At 36.7% G+C, this 21,291-nt stretch overlaps 1 protein-coding gene across 1 annotated transcript in view; it reads left to right on the forward strand.

The window, feature by feature from the left end:
• Positions 1,676-21,291, forward strand: part of PDE6C (phosphodiesterase 6C) — a 29,416-nt gene continuing 9,800 nt past the window's right edge. The window contains exons 1-15 of the mRNA XM_021397869.1: positions 1,676-2,155; positions 10,467-10,619; positions 10,727-10,816; positions 11,058-11,198; positions 11,754-11,828; positions 11,917-11,981; positions 12,094-12,160; positions 12,935-12,982; positions 13,187-13,336; positions 14,112-14,255; positions 14,333-14,401; positions 17,343-17,489; positions 17,841-17,948; positions 18,038-18,147; positions 20,708-20,795. Of these exons, the coding sequence (XP_021253544.1) occupies positions 1,676-2,155; positions 10,467-10,619; positions 10,727-10,816; positions 11,058-11,198; positions 11,754-11,828; positions 11,917-11,981; positions 12,094-12,160; positions 12,935-12,982; positions 13,187-13,336; positions 14,112-14,255; positions 14,333-14,401; positions 17,343-17,489; positions 17,841-17,948; positions 18,038-18,147; positions 20,708-20,795 (1,935 nt within the window). The remainder of the gene's footprint in view (positions 2,156-10,466; positions 10,620-10,726; positions 10,817-11,057; positions 11,199-11,753; positions 11,829-11,916; positions 11,982-12,093; positions 12,161-12,934; positions 12,983-13,186; positions 13,337-14,111; positions 14,256-14,332; positions 14,402-17,342; positions 17,490-17,840; positions 17,949-18,037; positions 18,148-20,707; positions 20,796-21,291) is intronic.

A 21,291-nucleotide genomic window follows, 5' to 3' on the forward strand; every position in this document is an offset into this window, starting at 1 on the left:
AGTTTTCTCATGTAGCCTTGTGGGTGTTTGCCCCCATTTAAAATTAACTACAAATTTCAGCATTCCTTTTCCATTTACAAAATGGTTTACGCTGAAAGTGACCTCTGGTCCAAGCCCTCTGTTTAATCGAGGCCACCTAGAGAAGGTTGTCCAGGACCATGTCAGATTACTTTTGAATATGTCCAAGGAGGGAGACTCCAAAACCTCACCGGGCAACCTGTTCCATCAATTCATAGAACTGTAGAATCACAGAATCATCAAGGTTGGAAAAGGTCTCCAAGATTATCTAGTCTAACCATCCACCTACCATCAATATTCCCCCACTAAACCATGTCCCTTAGTACCACATCTAAACATTTCCTGAACACTTGCAGGGACAGTGACTTAACCACCTCCCTGGGCAGCCCATTCCAGTGCCTGACCACTTGTTCAGAGAAAAAAATTTTCCTAATATCCAACCTGTACCTTCCCTGGTGATTGTCACCTCCACAGGGAAAAAAGTGTTTCCAAATATTCAGAGGGAACACTGTTTTTTGTCCTGTCACTGGGCCCCACTAGAAAGAGCCGGACTGCATCTTCTTTGCACCTTCCCTTTACAGAAAATCCACATGGGTGATTGTGAACTCCCAATGGTAGGAAACTTCAAACATATCATAAAACTACAACCAACCTAAAGGTTCCCTCTCTGCACAGTATCTGTCAGTTATTATCATTTTTCTGCCATTTAAGAGAGCAGAGATCTCCCACTTTTTCTGAAGAAGGCACAGAAGAAATTGCACTGCTTGCAGGACCCTGTCTGGTCATTTGTGCTTATGGGCTAAGAATTTTATTGGATTTTAAACTCAATTTTGTATTCAAGGAATTTTCTATTTCATTTAGATTATATAATTTATTTTTTTTAATACATATAAATCATATTTGTTTGTGCTGAAGCAAATTCTGTTTGTTTTTTTTTACTTCATCTTCACCTGGGTAGATGACTTGGCCAAGCTCAGACTGTTTCAAAGTCTTTAGGATTTCATGCATTTTATGCATATATAGCTTGGTAGTTATTCACTTTTAGTAACATAAATTCAATCATCTTTTGACTTATTGAAGGAAAGACAATTTTGCAATTAAAAAAAATCTGTAACATTCTGTTCCTTTCTGTTTCCTCCCTTTAAGCACCTCTCACAAATACACGTGTGCATGCCTGTGCACATGTACAACATGGGCTAAGTATCTACGTGGAATTCCTGAAATTAAGTTTCAGTGGAAAATTTTGTGTGTATAGTTAAATACACCTACTGCAAATGAATGAGAAAACTTACACGAATACATATACACCTCAGTCAATTTTATAAGGTCTAAGAAATCATTGGTTAGTTTCAAATAGTAAAATGACTCCTTTAGGATTTATGAGCTAATAATGCTTAGGGGTTTAGTGTCCTGACATCTCTTTAATTAGCAGTCTCCAAGATCTCACACTAAGAAGACACTAAGCCAGTGCCTTCTGTCATATCTCAAGAGTTTCAGAAGGCTAGGAAGTCACAGAGGAAGGTGAATGTACTATGCCTTTGTACAGCATGTACAAAGTACCATTTTCTTACTAGTACCAAGTTAGTACTTCTTGCTACCGCTCCTGCTTTGATGGTGATGAAGTTCTGAAAGAAATCCTAGGAACAATCCAGCAAAAATGGGTGAGGTAAATAAAGATGCTGTTGAAAAATACTTGGAGAACAATCCCCAGTTTGCCAAGGAATATTTTGACCGCAAAATGAGGGCAGAAGTGCTGGGAAGTATCTTCCAAGTGAGCCCTGGAGATGTGAAGGAAGGAGTCAGCTTCAAAGACATGTCTCGTCTGGAGGAGTGTAACATACTTTTTGAGCTGCTGACAGAAATCCAGGATGAAGCAGGCTCTATGGAAAAGATTGTGCACAAAACCCTGCAGAGGCTGTCGCAGCTGTTGGCAGCTGATCGGTGTAGCATGTTTATTTGTCGTTCCCGAAATGGTATTCCAGAGGTAGCTACCAGGCTTCTCAATGTCACTCCAACTTCCAAATTTGAGGAGAATTTGGTGAATCCAGACAACGAGACTGTTTTTCCTTTGGACATCGGGATAGCGGGATGGGTTGCTCATACCAAGAAGTTTTTTAATATACCTGATGTGAAAAAGGTGAGTGATTTCCCTTGGGGAATGGGTTTCTGTGCATTTGCTTACTCAGCTTTCTTCCTGCAAAGGACTTGTGGTTTGGAGTCATTCTTGAAAAAAAATCCCTGACACAGAAATCCAGATATAAACAAGAGAAAAGCTACGGAAAATAATGCTTCAAATCCAGTATCACATCATATAGCCTAGCGAAGTAGTTCTAGTATCCTCGCACAATAATCAAAACCTGATTTAAAACCTGATAATAATGGAGGAGAATACCAGATTAAGAGAGACCAATGATACTTGTGTTTCTATTGAACAAGGCAGAAGTCTCCTATTGTTTTTTCCAGTATAGGTTTGCAAGTGCTGTCCCTTATCATTTGGTACTGCCATACACTCATCTCTGAATATAATTTATTCGTAGCTTTCTATAATTAGAGTGCTTCCTTACAGTGTGAATGAACCCAGATGAAGATGATGTCAACATGTATGCTTGGCTTCACGACTATTGATTTAAAGTAGCTTCAAATTATTAGTATGTCCAGATCCAGGATTTGTTCAGAACCATCTACGGAAGAAGAGTTGCTCTGTTGTTTTCAAAGTTCTTGCTGAATTTCACAGAATTACCTAGTTTATTTAATGTGCAGACAGGGGTTATAACAAATGTTACAAATGGAAATTATGTTGAATGATCTGGCAGAAATTAAACATGCATGAATAAGAACTGCTTTATAAATGGCTCTGAAATACATAGGGAAAGGCAAAGGTGCTTTGTTGTAGGTTTCTTTAAAAACAGCGAACCTTATATCATAAAATGGCAGCAGCTTCACCTCTTTTTAGTCTTCTGTGGGAAAGCTCAGTGTAATCAAATGGTGGTAAGATGATTATATCAGATGATATCTGGGTTTTCCGTATTTCCTATACTGACAATTTAAAATTCTAGAGGATTTTACAGAGGGAAACCACCTCAGTGTCCCAAGATCAGTGGAAATAGTGGCTGTCTTTATGCACTGCAATTGTCTATTTTTTGCAGCAGGTAAACAAAAAGTAACACATTTTGCCATGTTAAAAGTTGGCAGGCATAAAGGAAAGAAGGACTACTCTTAAAGCTTAAAAACAATAAAAAAATGTGCATGTAGGTGAAAAGAACATTCCATTATATAGTAAACTACCTCAGATATAAATAGGAAGCATGAAAACAAGTAGAAAAATGACTGATTTGAGAAAGCAAATCAATTGATTTTTAACCATGAGGTTGTTTTCTTCAGTGACTTCTGCTCTGACAAGAAGCATATGACTTACTGCCTCTTACCACCATTTGGAGATTGGAGGATAATCCTTCTAAATTCATAAGGCTGATTACATGAAAAAAGATCAGGAGGATCAAGAAAGATGTGCCTTTTATCAGACACTGCATTACTCCTAAATATCATTGTGTGAGAGGCACCCAGAGCAGGGCTGCTCAAACATTTCCGTGCTTTCAGTAGGACTTGTTCAAAATTTTGTGAGAAATATAATTTAAATAAGAGAATCTCTTCGTCTGTCTAGCACTGCTAAATATACATTTTGCATGCATAAATGAATTAACGTTTGCTGAATACCCATTCATCTATTATTCAACCACTCTAAGGTAGTCTTTGGCATCCATTTACTCTCATAGGATTACTGAGGTCCTTGTCATTAGGCCACACATAAAAAATGCAACCAAACCGTGGAACCATTAATCCACATTTAATAATTGAATGTCACTGAAGTGTTAACATTTTACAAGTTAATTGCAAAACTCATAGGGATTTTTCTAGAACCAACAGTTGTTATTTAAAAATTAACATGAAGGTTTCATTACTGTCACCATTTCCACTCCATTAGTAAAAGAATCCACTGTCCAAATCCATACCCCTTGCACAGGCAAAGCTCCTACTAATGTCACCAGAATCTTTATCTTTGTAAAAAGCACAGAAGTGCAAGTTTAGCCAGTAATATTTAAGGAATATAGTCAGTCCATGGCAAAAGAAACAGCCACAGAAGCCTTTATCATATTTTTTGGAACAAGCAGTAATCACTTTGCTTGCACCTCAGTCAAACTAGATTGTCTGCTACCCAAATCCTGAGCAAAAATATGACAAGCGGAGTTAAATCTGAGAGAAATTTTGCCCCAGTGTCTTGTCAGAATACAAAATGCACAATGAATACAAAATGCGGAATGAATGATGGCTACAGTGCTTTAAGGATGTAATGTCTAAGCACTTTCTATTGCTGACACAATCCATATCCAAACAGCATTGCATTTTTTTTTTTAAAGTCTTAAGCTCATGACAACACTGACAAACCCACAGTGAGACACTGTTATGCTTTAATCACCACCCCTTCTTAACAGGAGAGAATGGAACAAAAGATCACAACTGCAGTCAATCTTTGAAGAAACACAGGACTTCAATTTTAGTGCCTGGTAGCCAGTTCGTGAGAGATTACCTCCTTCAACCTGGAAAACTACCAATAAACGTGAGGAAGCTCCTCATCCTGACTAATGCTTCAGAAAAGAAAAGCAGAGGAAAAGATACAGACCTTTCATAATTGACTTAGTAGCAAGAACAGACTCCCCCCACAAGATTAAAGACTTGTTGACAGCAAGAGCTAATAGTATTTAATCCAGGATTTAACAGCAGTGAGAAATAGGAGTCAGGCAGGACCACTGCTGTAATGATTGACCTCACGTTGTTTCCAGGGCCTAGCAGAATATGGTACTCAAACATTCCAAAGTAAAATAACAGACTGCATAAAATCTGATACGTCCATTAGTATCCTACAAATATTATCTGATAACACTGACAAAATGATAAATTGTTTACATTACATCTTTCCTAAGGTATCATTTCCAGATAGAACTAAGACATAAGACAGGAACTTCCGAGGAATTAAAACCTCACATTCTCAGCCTGTAAAAGCCAACAATAATGACTATATATATTTGCTTTAATCCACCATGTATTTAAATTATGAATGAATAAACAACAGAGCATTGAGAAATGCAATGCTTCCATCTCAGATTTAACAGCCAGAGCACTGATCATTGCACCTAATTTAACCACTGGAAACCTGCAAAACAAATCATCTTAAATACATCTTCAAGTTGTAAGCTTCTGCATCAACCCTTTGTTAATTGAGCCAGCCTCCCTTTGCATGAGTCTTTTATTCTGGAGCTCTACTTCTCTTCAATTAAAAAGTGGGAGATGCTTTCGTATTGGGACTTTCTGAAATGACAGGATTTTCAGAGACAAGGGAATGCATCAAACTCTAAAGTCTGTGATGCTGGTGCCTGGAATGAAGAAGAGACACTCCATCCCTTATCTTGAATCTACACCACATTGTAAAAATAACTTAAAGATTATCTGAAGACAGAAGAGAGCAAGTGGAAGCATGGTGTGGCAGCTCAGTGCTTTGAACATTCACATTTGCAGTGAGGAGGTCTGGACACCGAGCCACTGTCCAGCTGCTGGGCGTACACAGTCATTCTGGAAATGTACAGCAGTAGTCCTGGGACCTGGCATTGACCTTACACTGCATACTAGGACAAGAAGAGGTTGATGGAATTGTGCTCATCCATGTCACAAATACGAAGCACTGGGGAAGCACAGGAGAGAGCAAGATGGTAAATGGCACAACTTGCTGACCTGAGAATGGTAGTGAGAAGGGATTAGGGAGGAAGAAGAAGGAAGAGTGGGAGTCACTTGGTGGTTAAGCTGGTAGCAGGCTTGCCATTTTGTAATGTCCTCATCCCCTGGGAATGTAATCTTGAAGAAGAAACCCAAATATCCAACGTATTGATGAGGCAAATTATGTTAGATAAGGTTTCATAGGCCAGAGGTAGATTGTTAAAACAACTGTGGAGGGAAATTCTTGAGAAACTAACTCAAAATTCTTAGGATTAGAAGAAATAAGAGCAAAGATGCACAATGCTACAGAGGTACTGTCTCCCTGAATGCTTGGAAAGCTTTGAGAATAGAAAGAAACAATCCCAGCATAAACTAAACATAAGGAAAAACCTGAGAGGTAGCTTTTTACCTGGGTAGAACTTGCACTGTGTGTACATATTAATATCTGTTCCTCTGTTTCATCTTGCCATCTTGATAATAAAAAGATTGTCATAAACTCAAAATAGCAAATATTAAATGGGAAAATGGAAATCTGTTACAATCTATTATAAAGACAAAGATTCAGTCAATTTTCAAGAAAATATTTTAATACAGGAACCAATTTCTATTAATAATGTTTTCCAGAAAAAAATAAAAATCACACCTTTCATTCTTTCCTTGAATTAACTTGTGCTTAAAGAGGAAAGCTGCCAAAATGAAAAACTAAAAAATAAATATTAGAATGAAAAGTTCCCCTTTAGGCTTTTTTTCTTGTTTTATGTGAAAAAAGTTACTCAAAGAAATGTAATAAAAACTCAGTTTCATAAAGTAGCAGAACATCTGCTACCTTTGGCAATAAAAAGCAGAAATGTCAGTGACATGACTGAAAAGGTTCAATCCTCAAGTGCACATAAATACATATCTAATTTTACTTGCTTTCATTTTCAAAACTCCAGTGATCTTTAAGATATCACATTCAATTTGTTCCGTAACACTAGCAAGTTACTTGTTAAACTGTAGCTGTCCTACATCCCTGAAAACAATTTTTTGAATGTGGCCTAGTGAATGGCAAACATACTTAAATAATTGTTTTTTTGTCTTAAATCAGAATGATGATATTGTCCTATCTGATGGTAGGTGCTTTTTATATTCAATTTATAATCAGTTGTATCATTATGAAACAAAAACATTTGTGAGTTGAAATTAAGATAAGCAGAAATAATAGGTGCATCAATATAACTCACCAATTCCCTACAACTCAGCAGTAAAAATGTTTTTCTGAGAAATCCGAAGAAAATTCTGAGAAAGAAAAGCAGAAACATGTAAAGACGGTGCAAAGAAAAGTGTAATAAAGATGACAGTGTGACACCGGCTCCTGATGACATAGGTTCCTGTGGTTTCTGTTCCTCTGCTGTTCCAGACCCATTCTGGTCATCCATGTATTTCACCAGTCTGAACTCACCTATCCAACCCAGAACCTCCAGTCCACAATGAGCATAGTAACAAATTAGTCATAACTGCATGGGCTCCCAGAAAGGTGGAGGAAAATAGGCATTGGCTGTCTTGGCACTACCACCTCAGATGTAGGATTAAGCCTTTTCATTTCTCCTCCACTGTGGTGTTAGAGGCACTTTGCCAAACTTAAAATGGGGAATTGGCTGCACAGCAAGGTACTGATGCATCACTCAGAGGCAACACAGTAAGGGAGGAACAGGAAGAGTTTTCTGAGTGAGAGCGACTGAAGGTGATGTGCAAACCAAGGTGTAAATGTTGCCTGTGGAACACAAACAAAATGACATCATACTGCTTCCAAGCAGGCCTCCCAGTCAAGGAAGTAAAGTTCATGAAAAAGCCCTAATAGGCGAATCACATGCATAATGAAGATGTTGAAGGTGGACCAGATAATAAGCAATCAAATGTGAGAAAGTACAGTAGAAATGCGAAAAGCCTCAATGACTGGTAACTTTGAACAGCTGTTCCTATTGCCTCAGATGAACCAGTATAATGAAACTTCACCCTGACTGGCCAAATAGGGAAGAAGGATCCATATTCCTTTATTCTTTCAACTGATCTGCTTCTCAAATTTCTCCCTTTCTTTCCAAATTATCAAGGATCACACTATCTCATTACTTAGAATAGTTTTTTGCATTTTTTTGACCAAATTTACACTCACTGAGTAATTTATGTTGTGGAATTTGATCTGAAGGTTACCAGTAGCGTCAAACTCAGTTGACTCAGGCTGCATTTTGCCATTCATTGCATTTTGCCAATCAGAAATGCTCAAGACAGTGCAGTGTTATGGAACACAGTGTCACAAATCCTAAGATAACATTATGAACTGCCAGATGCACTTCCATTATTAAATACTATATGATGGTTGAATGAACATTAGAACAATGATCTTCATCATGTTTTTAAATTTGGCATAGAATAAAGCCTGTGAAAGTTTAAACATTCTGGAGCACTCTTTTTTTATTGTTTGCTTAAAGAGCTAGCCTATGAGGCAGAATTCATCATGAAAGAAATAGCAAAAGGAGACATAAATGAACATATGGCTCCTAAGAAAGGAATCGAGATCTGCAGGGACAAGCATTAAATAAAAGAGAGACAAGATGGTTTCTTCTTCTAGATGGTCCATCATTAAGAACTTTCCAGAACCAGTAAAGTAACACTGATTTTTGAAAACAAAATAACATGATTTACGTAATTGAAAATTATTATCTGCTCATGTAATCTGAAAATTAACTTTCTTTTTGAAATACCTGGGCTTCCCAGAGAAGTGACTTTTTCCTCTGTTGACCTTATTACCAACACAACTTACAGCTGTGTAGCTATGATTCACAGTCAGTTGTGTCTCAGCAGGCAAGCTTATTAATAAACATCATCCAAGGAAAATAAAAAGATTTTTAGAAAGAACTGATTTTTCCCTTTCACAGAGGTATAATCACACTCTTCACAGCAGTGAATTACGATTTTGTAAATTCCACTGCTACCAATTAAATAGAACATAAAGAAATCAAAGTTATCTAAATTAAGTAAACATACAGCATTATGTTGATAGCTCACTGGTAGAAGGTTAATCATAATAACGTGTAGTAGTATTTGTAAGTTACAGTGAGATAAAACTGGTTTACAGAATGAAGATAAATGAATTAGTCATTTCAAATAAACTGGCTAAAATAACTGTCAGCTGCCAAACCCCTCACCAGTCATCTTTTTAATCACCTGGAATAGAAAGATAAACACAGAGAGGGGTCCTGATTTTCCTCTCAGGTAAGCAGGTCCTAGTTTAGTGCAAGTCCAGGATGTGTTGCACAGATTAGCATGTATTAGCATATCTACAGACCTGATTGTGGTACAGTAAGAGGCTACGTATCTTAGCTTCAAATGGAGCTAGTAGAAAACACCTGCAAATGTGCTACAGTGAGAGAATTATGAACAAATCTCCTTCATCTTTTTTTAAAGTTTGTTTTATGATTTAACTGAAAGCTGAAAGTTCACAACATCGCTCTAAAAGATGGCTTAATTTATAAGATCAGGCTCAAATAAATTAAGTGTCTACCTTAGTATAATCATAGGAGCAGCAAGATATTCTGGCTCTGGTACTAAAAAGATTATTTGACTATGAACAGGATTTTCCAGACATTGTGAAAAATGATTTTCTTCAAATCCAAAGGAGCTTATATTCTCAAGAGAAAATATTTTAAAACCTTAACTGGAAACAAACTACTACCAATTATGAGCAAAATTATCAATATTGAAATGTCTAAATCAATACACGTTTTTTTTGCTTGCATACACAAATAATATATGATTCAAGTATTTGTATATGCTGTGAAAAAGCTACCAATGTATTACAAGGTATTTTTATCTACCTGCACTGAACTATCCAGGCACAGTTCAGGTTGGCTTGTGGTTACAGAACTTTTTGTTTATTGACATAGACTTGCACCCTTAAAAATTTTCCTATCATCTCCAAAAATCTTGTGACCAACGTGCTTCTTCCCAAGCACCACTACTAGTTCCTTCTTTTAAATTAAGATTCAGCTGCTGCATCCAGCTTATTCAACTCACTTTGTGTATACAGGTCCCTTTTAAGTATTCAGAGATCAGGAATTCAGTTCAGTGAGACATCCCTATAACTTTCTCCTAGAAAAAGAGAAAGCAACAACTCATGGCTAAGTCAGGTGCACGCCAGCTGGGGATGCCTCCCTGCCAGATGCATTTTTAGCCATGAAGATTGTAAATAGTTTCACATGTAGTTTTTAACACTGTGTGACAGGATAGTATCATTCATTTTATCTACAGAAATAAATAATAATAATAAATACTAATGTAGTTACGAAGTAAATCTCTTACATGCACACCACATGCATTAGATTATTAGGTAGCCACAAATTCATATTATTCTCCCCTTTACTTGAGATTTTCCCATGTTTTTAACTCCTCAAATATGTCTTCCTTCTAACATAAAGCTGAAAAGGACTTGGTTGCCACATTCATAATCAATTCCTAAAAATGCATTTACATGCAACTGTGTGACACTGTGTTAAATAATGATAATACTTTGGGCAGTATCAATTTACTGCAAAGTGGAATTGTGCTTATACCACTGCAAATATAAATTATTTTTACCATTTACTTTTGGTATGATAATTAACTGTAATGTATTTAAACTGTGTTTTTGATTTTTTTTTTTCCAGAATAACCATTTCTCAGACTTTCTGGACAAAAAAACTGGTTATACAACTGTCAATATGTTGGCAATCCCAATTACGCAGGGTAAAGAGGTGCTTGCTGTTGTGATGGCTCTCAACAAACTAAATGCCAGTGAGTTCTCAAAAGAGGATGAAGAGGTAATAAACTCCTCTTACACAACAGCACAGTCACTAGTTCACCACAGAGTTTGAATGAATCTACCTCTTTTTTCTTACTTTTGTTTTTTTTCTTTTGTCATTCTTAGGTCTTTAAAAAATACCTCAATTTTATATCTTTGGTCCTAAAAAACCATCATACATCATATCTCTACAACATTGAATCCCGAAGAAGTCAGGTATAGAAGAATTTGTAAATGATAATACTTTGTTTTTGCATGAAGCCATTCTTACTGTCTGATAGTCTCATAAGCTTACTGGAGTAAGAAAAGCATCTTATTTATTTATTTGATAACGGTAATTAAACTTATTGCTTTATTCTGGAATGCCTGCCATTCATATGTGTATGGTTTGTTTGTTTCATTCAAATGCATTTTACTGTTGTGAACACTTGCTCTCCTTCTCTTTTGCTGTAAATAGATGCTTTTGTGGTCCGCCAACAAAGTATTTGAAGAGCTAACAGACATAGAAAGGCAGTTTCACAAAGCACTGTATACTATTCGAATGTATTTAAACTGTGAAAGATATTCTGTTGGTCTGCTGGACATGACTAAAGAGAAGGTAACGTTCATTTTGCCTACCTGCTAGAAATGTGTTACTCCTAACTTTAAGTTATAAAATCTCTCCTTCTAACTCACTGGTTCTGCCTATTTTTAGTATGCTTCTCTCCAAGATGTAAAGATACCATCCTTTCTAACCCTTTGGGATAATTTATACAAAATCTGAGTTAAAAAATCAGATGCAAAATAAGCATGACAAAGCATACAACCATAATAAACATTAAGTCTAATTCTGAAATCATTTTTTTGCAATAATAATACCATCTGAGTAAAGAAAGAAGAGAGAAGTGTAGCCTGATCACTGCTTTATAAATTCCTGACCACTAAAACAAATAAAGCGTACAATTGAAGAGATAAGCTTTATATTAGTCTGAAGTTTACTGGTTAACATTTCTTGCATGGAATATACTTCGCATTTTCTTAATTTTTTTCTGAAATGTGTCCATAAAACTCTTGTGGAGAAGGAAAAATAAGATTACTATCCACAGATCCCATGTTATCTCTGAACACAGAACTAATTTTTAATTTTGCTAACATCTGTGTATTATTTTCTCAGGAATTCTATGATGAATGGCCAATTCGGCTGGGGGAGGCAGAGCCCTACAAAGGTCCCAAGACACCCGATGGAAGAGTGAGGATATTAATTTTTCTTTCAATGAATCTTAACTTTGACATTGAGGTTGTACAGATAACTTAGATGTTTTTCTCTTTTTGGTTAGGAAGTCAACTTTTATAAGATTATTGACTACATTTTGCATGGGAAAGAAGAAATCAAAGTCATTCCGTGAGTATTCCTTGGCAGCCTGTTAATGTGTGGTAATCAGGTTTATTACTCGGCTAGAATATTAGCATGCCTGTATCTGCAGAAATCATCTAATTTCATTCTCTCTCTAAAGGTCACCTCCAGCAGATCACTGGTGTCTTATCAGTGGATTGCCAACATATGTTGCTGAAAACGGATTTGTAAGTTCATACCAAAAGTGAAAACTACAAGCTTTAATACATGCAGTTCTTCCGATTGAACAAAAAAAGAAAGAATTCTTCCCACACCCAAAGTCTCTACGAAATTAGTGCTCTGCTTCTGAAGTCATGTGAATCAGTAGTGTGTATGGAGACAAACCTGCAGCACTAATGGCCAAAATACCAAGAAAATTTCCCTCCAATTATGGTAACATCAGAGGAATAAATTGCATGTCTGATGTTACTTTCCCAGTGTGTGAACTATTACTCACAGTAAATGTCTAAATATACACCATTAAAAGTTTTTTCTTTCTCATGTCGTCTTTGTAGCAGTAAGTTGGAAAACATCAGCCAGACTAGTCTAGCATGACACATAGCATAGCCAAGATGTGTAATTCAGTCATTGTGAATGACAGCTATTAGTAATCCTATGGCATTTTTAATAGCAATAAAGACATAGCCTTTCAAGGTTGTATTCAAGTTATTTCCTTCTATAATTCCTAATGCCACTGAAAACTTGCACAGAAATTTTCTTAACCTTTATGTTTATGCATTGTGAGGTTACATACATGAGGCACTTTGGCGTAAATGCTCCAAAATGATATGTTAGAATACCCACAACTAAATTAATAGGAACAGTTTTACTCTTTGCAGCTAGCTAGGATGCTCACTGCTTTTAGCTTAAAAAAAAAAAAAATCCTTCTTTTTAAATACAGGCGAAGTCATGCTGCATGCTATATTCTCTTTAAATAATGTCTCCTTATCTTTACATTACAGATTTGTAACATGATGAATGCACCAGCAGACGAATATTTCACATTTCAGGTAATTCTAGTAATGTTAATAGTTATAAATGTTGTGGAAAAATATGCTAATGCTTTCCACAAATTAGTTATATGGTTGAATACATGAAAAATTTATCCTTTGTTTGTGATTCATGGGACTTAGTGTTACACGGCTTATATTAATAGCTGTATTGCTACTTTCAAAGAAATATGCAACATTTCTTCCTCTCTGGCTTTTCTATAGAAAGGACCTGTGGATGAGACTGGATGGGTTATCAAAAATGTCCTTTCATTGCCTATTGTCAACAAAAAAGAAGAAATTGTGGGAGTTGCAACATTTTACAACAGGAAAGACGGAAAACCTTTTGATGAGTATGATGAACAGATCATTGAAGTAAGTTTAATAGGATTACAGGCCCCTAAGGAGCCATATGGTGCTAAACAATCAATTTTTTAACAGGCTGCATTAACATCTAACCAAAAGACTATCTTCCTCACCATAGTTTCTTAAGAATGATAGATTTTTTTCTCTGTTTATAAAACTGAAAAATTATGAGATCATTTAAATTCCAGTAATGAACCAAAGTCAGGTGTAATTTTATTTTTAAGTCATTTGACTCTTTCACAATGGTCAATAATTATGTGAGTGGGTTAAAAATGGGATGGAATGGAACAGTTCAGATGTAAGAAACTTTTAAAGATCATCCAGTCAAACTGCCTGACCTCTTCAGGGCTAACCAAAAGTTAAAACATAATATTAAGGACAATATCTAAATGACAAATATTAGCAGGTATGGCATGCTGCTTCCCAGTGAACATCGTGCCTGCAATCATGAACTCTAAGGGAGTTCATGTACTTTGTCAAGATATGATATTACACATTGTATTCAAGTCCCCCAGGCTAACCTAAACTTTATAAGCCTCAAACTCCTGTATATGAAATGCAAATATGGGGCCTTAGTTACATAGGTTGAAACAAACAACATCCTTAAAAGCTGTGAGGGTCTAATGGCACATGTTGATGGGAAGGTAAAGTCTTCTAACAGGTATAACTGAGTGTTGATTTTCAAAGAGCATGAACAGAAAGCAAATTTTAAGAAGTGAGTTTAAATTGGAAGTTCAATTTTATTGTCATGGTGTCACCTAAACGTTGCTTTGTTTTGTTCCAGACTCTTACACAATTCCTGGGGTGGTCTGTTTTAAATACTGACACTTATGATAAAATGAACAAGCTTGAAAATAGAAAAGATATTGCTCAGGAAATGCTTATGTACCAGACAAAGGCTACTCCTACTGAAGTTGAATCTATACTGGTGAGTTTCTGTCCACAAAATTAAAGTAGGAAACTTGCTACACAAAATCTGAATGTATGGTTCATTTTCATTTTCAGAAATACAAAGAGAAATTAAATGTAAAGAGTATAGAAGAATGTGATGAAAAAGATCTTATCAGGATTTTGGTAAGTCAATAAATGAAAATTTGACTTCTGGAATCATGTTGATACCAAATAGTAATGAGTTTTCCTTATTGAAAAAGCTGTATATAGATAAATTCTGTTTAATACAATTGATACTAGCTATCAATTCCACAACTAGATGGAGCGAATTTAATTTAATAGTACATCTTTAACTTCTTCAGTTCCTTCATGTACAGACTCCACCGTTACCTATGGGAAAATACAGTCTCCCATATATGCTTTAATAGACCTGGATAGCCAGAGTTATATAGAAACATTTATACCAATGAACATTTAAAGTGTTGAATGCTACATGAACAGTGCTGCATATTTATTTCATTTTGAAAATAACAGAAAGTATATCGAAGCAAGGTCACTTCCATAAGAAGTGTTCCGTAAGAACACATACAGGAGTTTCCAGTAGAACTAACCTTCTTTCCCATGAACTATCCTGCATTTCCCTAGGCGAAGAAGTACAAATGCAGCAATAAGATACTTTGCAGTGCCGAAACAGATTTGACCTAAGCAGTTAAATCTCTCCTGCTAAAACAAAAACGAGCCACTTTCTTTCTAGACTGTGCACTCTTCTGGCTGCCTTGGTGCTTCAGCCCAGAAGGGTAATCCTTTTTGAAACAAAACTCCTTTTGTGCCCACTTACTGCACATTGTTTTTTCCTTGTGGAACAGTTCTGAAGCACATACATGGTCTAACTGGAATAAAATTAAAAGGTGTGCTTCAGGAAAGTAATGAATGAAGTGCAACTGTAAATGTATCAATATAGAACCAGACCAAAGAAGAAACATCAGATACGTGCAAGATGGTTGACTTCTACTTCTATTTCCTTAGACTATACCAGAGTTGCTAATGTAGACATAGCCATAGGGAACCGATCTCATTAAGCTACTTATAGTTAACGTATATGCCAGAGTGCAATGGTGTTAAAGTTTCACTGGCTCCCACAGAAAAGATGTTCATGCAGCTATTAAGTAGTGAAACCAAAATACATCAACAGACCCTGAGTAGCTTCACATACCTGCTAAAGTAAACTTCAGTAAACTTTACAAAATCTTTCTACTTGTATAGCAACAAGTAATTAGGATAGTGCAGGTTTCCAAAAGTAATAATATTGTATGAATTTTTAAATCTCTAGAAAGCAAGTAAAACGACTTGTTTCAGCATTGTGGTGTCACAAATTTAAAGGTCTAGTATATTCAGTACTGCCAAGGCTACATGCAAGTGCCTTATCTTATTATAAGGCCTGGAATCCCAGATAGCTAATGAGATAAAGCAGGTGTTTCTAGATCTGGTGATTCACAAAGTAATGGGTCTTAAAACACCACTGTTACAGGTTTCCTTGTCCTTGACCTCAGATCAGAGTAAATTTAAAGGGAAATTCAACCAAGGGAGAAAGAAATACTGTTCTGTAGATGTTCAGCCTCATTTGTTGAAATACACTGTCCAGGGGCAAATAGATTTAGTTACAATTTTCCTTATATGTAAAATGGAAATCATTTATTGACTATGTGGTGGAAGGGAGTCACTGTGATCATATAATCTATTTTTGGGTTGTATCAGATGTCCCTGAATTAATTCTTTTTTTGGATTGGGGCATATCCTTTAAAATATACTGCTGCTCTTCTTAGCCCTTGGGATATATAAATGAAAACAGTTACCGAACAGTTTGCCAATATCACTATTACCAGTGAGGCTATTCAGTGTGAATCTATGAAATGTATACAAAATAGACACTTTGAAATTTAATACAAGCTTCTTAACCTCTTCATCCTCTGAATTTTAGAATTCTTTCTGAAAGTTCTTCGGTTCATAAGAGAACTGACATAAGCTCTGTATCTACCCTGCAGGGAGAGAAATATCCCTGCATGTCATCCACCCATTTTCCCCTAGTTTGCGGAGGACAAGATTATGAACTTACACAGTCCACTGCTTCTGAAATGAGCTTTCATTTTCATCAGGGGCTACAATTGTTCAGAACAGGCTGTTTTAAATTACAGAGGACAATTCTAATACAGAATCACCACCAACCACAGCAGTAAAAAGCAAAGAGCTCTAACAGATTTGAAGTAAACTAAACCATAATAACTATGAATTCTACAAGCTTTGTACATTTAAGCCTTGAATTTTTACTTTGAGATCATTCAAAAGTAAAGCAGACAAGAATCTATTGCAAGCAGACAAACAAGACTAATAAGGTTACTCACCATTTAGACTATTAATTGTGACTTTTTACAGTTCTAGGATTTTCCACTGCCAAATAAAACCTACAGGTTTCTCTATTAAGCATACATAGGTTACCACAGACACAAACATAGATTGTTATAGGAGACAAGATAAAGCAGATTAATTTTGAGGATCCCCAAGAGAAGAAAAGGCTAGTGGTAAGTAAGCATGTAAGCAAGCCTTCTGTCATTAAAAAAAAATGTTGTCATACATTATTCTACTGCTAAAGTAAAAAAATGTTTTGTTCTAGGAAGGTTGTTTTTGGTTACTACTCCATCAGTATTCATAAGATTCAAAAGAGATGACAACATTTACCAAGAAAAGATGGGCTTGTTGAATAATTTTGGTTGTGAAAGAGAAGAACTGCAACTCTGAGTCCAGGCTAGAAGTGGGGAAATCACAGGACTTTATACCAGGAAGGAAGAACCCCAAGACCTGAAATTTCCTCACTAAGGAAATGCTGAGATAGTCCTAACCAACTGTGTTGGAATTCAGGGTAGGAAGAAACACCATCTGGGCAAGATTTTTACCTATCTTCTTGGAAAAGAAAACTAGTGTCACCATTGTGTTTCATAACATAATACATATTAGGTGTTTGAAGATACAGTAAGCATATTGTCCTTATGCAATGTTCCCACTGAAGTAAGAAAACTTTCAACTTTGTTCTTGCCATAAAAATCCTTCTGCTTTTAACTTTTCCTAACAGAAAGAAGAATTACCTGATCCCAAAGATTTAGAACTATATGAATTCCGCTTCAGCGACTTTCCCGTTTCAGAACATGGCCTGATAACTTGTGGAATACGACTGTTCTTTGAGATAAACGTTGTTGAAAAGTTCAAAGTCCCAGCAGAGGTTTGATTTATTTTGTCTTGTTTGTATTTCTTTTAACATAAAAGACTGATTGTAGGTTCTTTAATATAGTGTAAGATATACTAAAGTGTGAGTGGTATGGATAACAACATTCTCAATTAAACATTTGCATATTTGTCATAAGGCCTTAGAACTGATCCTGAACTCAGGTGACCTGTTCAAGGAATTAAAGCAATATGTGTTTACATAAGAACTATCTACTATTTGTAGTTTGTTTTCATTAAAAAAGCATATTATTTCAGTAATTTTATATTACATTCCATTAATTTTACAGAAATTCCATAATTTTGTTTCAGTGAACAGCACATTCTCAATCACTTTTATTTGTAACAGGTCCTTACAAGATGGATGTACACAGTCAGGAAGGGTTATCGAGATATCACTTACCACAACTGGCGACATGGATTCAATGTGGGACAAACAATGTTTACTCTGCTGATGGTAATGTTGCTAGTATCAACCTTACATTCATAACTTAGCTTTCATTTCAAGGAAGGTGGACAGTAAGAATTGTTTGTTTTCCTTTACAGACAGGTAGAATAAAGAAATACTACACTGATCTAGAAGCCTTTGCCATGGTTGCTGCTGCTTTCTGCCATGACATTGATCACAGAGGGACCAATAACTTGTATCAAATGAAGTAAGTAAAATTAACAGATTTGGTAAATACAAATATATGGCTATGCAGTACTTTTAGCAGCAAAAGAAAGAACAAGTTAACACATGCAAAAATATACTGTAGTTATTCCATGATTATCTAGCATGAAGGGACATGAAGAAAGGCTGAGGGAGCTGGGCTTGTTTGGCTTGGAGAAGGGAAGGCTGTGGGGAGACCTCATTGCGGCCTTCCTATACTTAAAGGGAGCTTGCAAGTATGAAGGAGACCAACTTTTTACATGGTCTGATAATGACAGGACAAGGGGGAATGGCTTTAAACTAAAAGAGGGGAGATTTAGGTTAGATGTTAGGCAGAAATTTTTTATGCAGAGGTGCTGGAACAGGCTGCCCAGAGAAGTTGTGGATGCCCCATCCCTGGAGGCACATAAGGCCTGGTCGCTTGGGATCCTGGGCAGCCTGATCTAGTGGGTGGCAACCCTGCCCAGGCAGGAGAGTTGGAACTAGATGATCTTTAAGGTCCCCTCCAATCTAAGCCATCATATGATTGATATTCATCCTACAGAAGATTTCTGCCTCTGAGAATTTGTCATGGCAACTGAAGCAATGACAAAACTCAAAAGCAGAATCTTAGAAGGATCTGCTGGAGCTGCAGTTCATTTTCAGGAGAGTCTGCTGTTTTAACTATCACAAGAAGCAAAAAGGAATTTTTAGGATTTTAAAAAGAAAGCATCATAAATCTTTAAGACAATCTAAGCATATGGCAGACAAACTCATATAACTTATCTGACCTTATCTGACTGCCTTAGTCAGGAAGTTCCAAAATTAAACCTTAGTGCTCTATCTTGCTACGCTAGTGGTATGTCAAAATTAGCTTCAATAAAAAGAGCAGAAAGTGCCTAACTGGATTTTTTTTTTTTTTTTCCCTTTCAAGATAGGGTAAAGGCATTTTTCTGGAGAGGGATTCAGGATGTGGAATATACAAGGGCCATCTTAGAAAGAGACAGGAATTCAGGTGCATTCTTTTCTCAGTGTTCTGCTGGCTGATTTGCCTCGCTTTTTTGCTCCCTTCAGTGATCTTAGTGATTGACGTAGGTCCTTCCCGGATATATGATCTCTTCATGTTATGTACAATTCAAAACTGTGAGCTTGCTTTCTGCCACAGGGTTCATATGCCAGTTAAGTTATATACCAAGAGGTTAAGCTTTGCAACTCATGTTCCTTTGTGTTCTAAATGTACAAAAAGGCTTCTCTGTGATCTTTCCCTTGTTGTTAGTAGATTCTCATAATGAAACAATATAAATCCATATTATTTTAAATGTACCTGTTTATTACAGCTTTACAGATTACGGTGAGGCCCACTATTGAAGAGTGAGCAATCTACCATTTAGTCTTTTGAGTGATTTGTTAGTTCTTCTGTGTGCTATCCAGAGAACACAGGATTATCAGAATGTCTCGTGGGCCAGTAGATTCAAATGATAATTTTCTGAGAGTACTATTTCCACTAACTGTATCTCCAGAATGATTCATCCTCCTCCTCCTCCTCTGTCCCTGGACACACAGCCCAGGAGAGGAGTTTCAGACCTCATGCTGGAGCAGTGACGTTAAGGGATTTTCTGATTATTATCTGGGATTCTCCAAGTGACGTAGGAGAGAGAATGACAGATGCTGATTCTTATTCAGCTGACTGCCTCTCATCTAAATAAGTTTAAGGGGTTTTTTAAATCTTCCTAGTGTGGTCTTCCCTAGCTGAAAGCCCTCTACTTGAGGTCATACGCAGTAAAGCTATTTATAAAACCCATCAGCTTTATCACTATAGCCTGTAAGTCAACCTCACCTACAAAGGCAGAAAACACAGGTAGCCTATACCAATACACCTCGGTTTATCTCAGGAAACAAGTTTTTAGCCAAGAGAAGGAAAGAGGAAAATACGCTTCTCAACATGCAGAACAACCTAAAGCACAGATAGGACATTTCTCCCTTCCTCCCACTGCTGTAGTCTGAAACAGAATTACCCTGAAGATTAGCCCAAGGTCAGAAGGATTCTTTGAGCTCTGTGATAAGACTGAACACATCTGAGCAACCAGGACTTGCACAGTTCATAAATCAGTGATTCTGGGGGAGGGAAGGAGCCAAAGGGATAGAGAAATTAAATTTCATTATATTATTACTTTAGATTCAACTTACATTAAGTTAGAATCACAGGGGACATGGTCCACAGTGATTACAGATAAAAGTCATGCCACACAACAAATACTAAAAGATGGATTAAGGTTATTTTCAAGGGATGCAGAAAGCATGTAGATTAAGAAAACAGCAGACTGGAAGGTGCAAGATTAAACAGATTTTCAAAAATACAGCTGACTGTCGGCAGGCACTGAACTCTCTAATTTCTGTTTTTACCATCACAAGAGCGAAGGCAAGAAGACATACTTCTTGCTCTGCTTCACACTTATGCTCTAGATATATATTAAGCTACTGAATAAGCAAATCAATAGCAGAAGCATTTTAATCCCAAAAATCTGAATTCTGAATCACAAATATTGCCTCCAAAATACTATAAACAATTATGCCTTTTTTAAAAGGTCAGCTGCTCCACTGGCAAAGCTTCACGGCTCTTCCATTTTAGAAAGACATCACCTGGAGTACAGTAAAACCCTACTGCAAGATGAGGTATGTTTGCATGAACCTTCTGCTTAGAGCAATCAACATAAAAGATCCAAATAAATTACAAATTTTCACCAGGTCATATTCATTTATCTAATTCCAGATTAAGAAATTATGCCCAGATTGAGAAGTTTAAACCAAATTCTTACTCACTATCCACTTACAGAGAAAAGCAGCTTGTCCCATAGGCCTCACTCACATGCCTCTCACAAAACAGCTGAACTTGGTGTAGAAAATACAAGGTGCTGTAATTAAACAACTGCACCTGGGTCAGGTCTGAGTTCAGTTGCTGTCTCTGGCCCAGAGGAACAAATGGACGGAGCTGTTTACGGAGGGTGCCCTCACCCCCAGACCAGGCCCTTCCTCCCTCACTAAAACAGGTCAGGCAGCATCACAGCTCTGTGGCAGCTCCCATTGCAAATCTCTCTTGAATTAGGCAGATGCTTTCTCCTTTCCCTTCTGCTACTCTCAAGTGGTTTCCCCCTTTTCACTGCCACATTTC

The sequence above is a fragment of the Numida meleagris genome, chromosome 5 (genome assembly GCF_002078875.1).
Source record: "Numida meleagris isolate 19003 breed g44 Domestic line chromosome 5, NumMel1.0, whole genome shotgun sequence".
In the NCBI taxonomy this organism is placed as follows: domain Eukaryota; kingdom Metazoa; phylum Chordata; class Aves; order Galliformes; family Numididae; genus Numida; species Numida meleagris.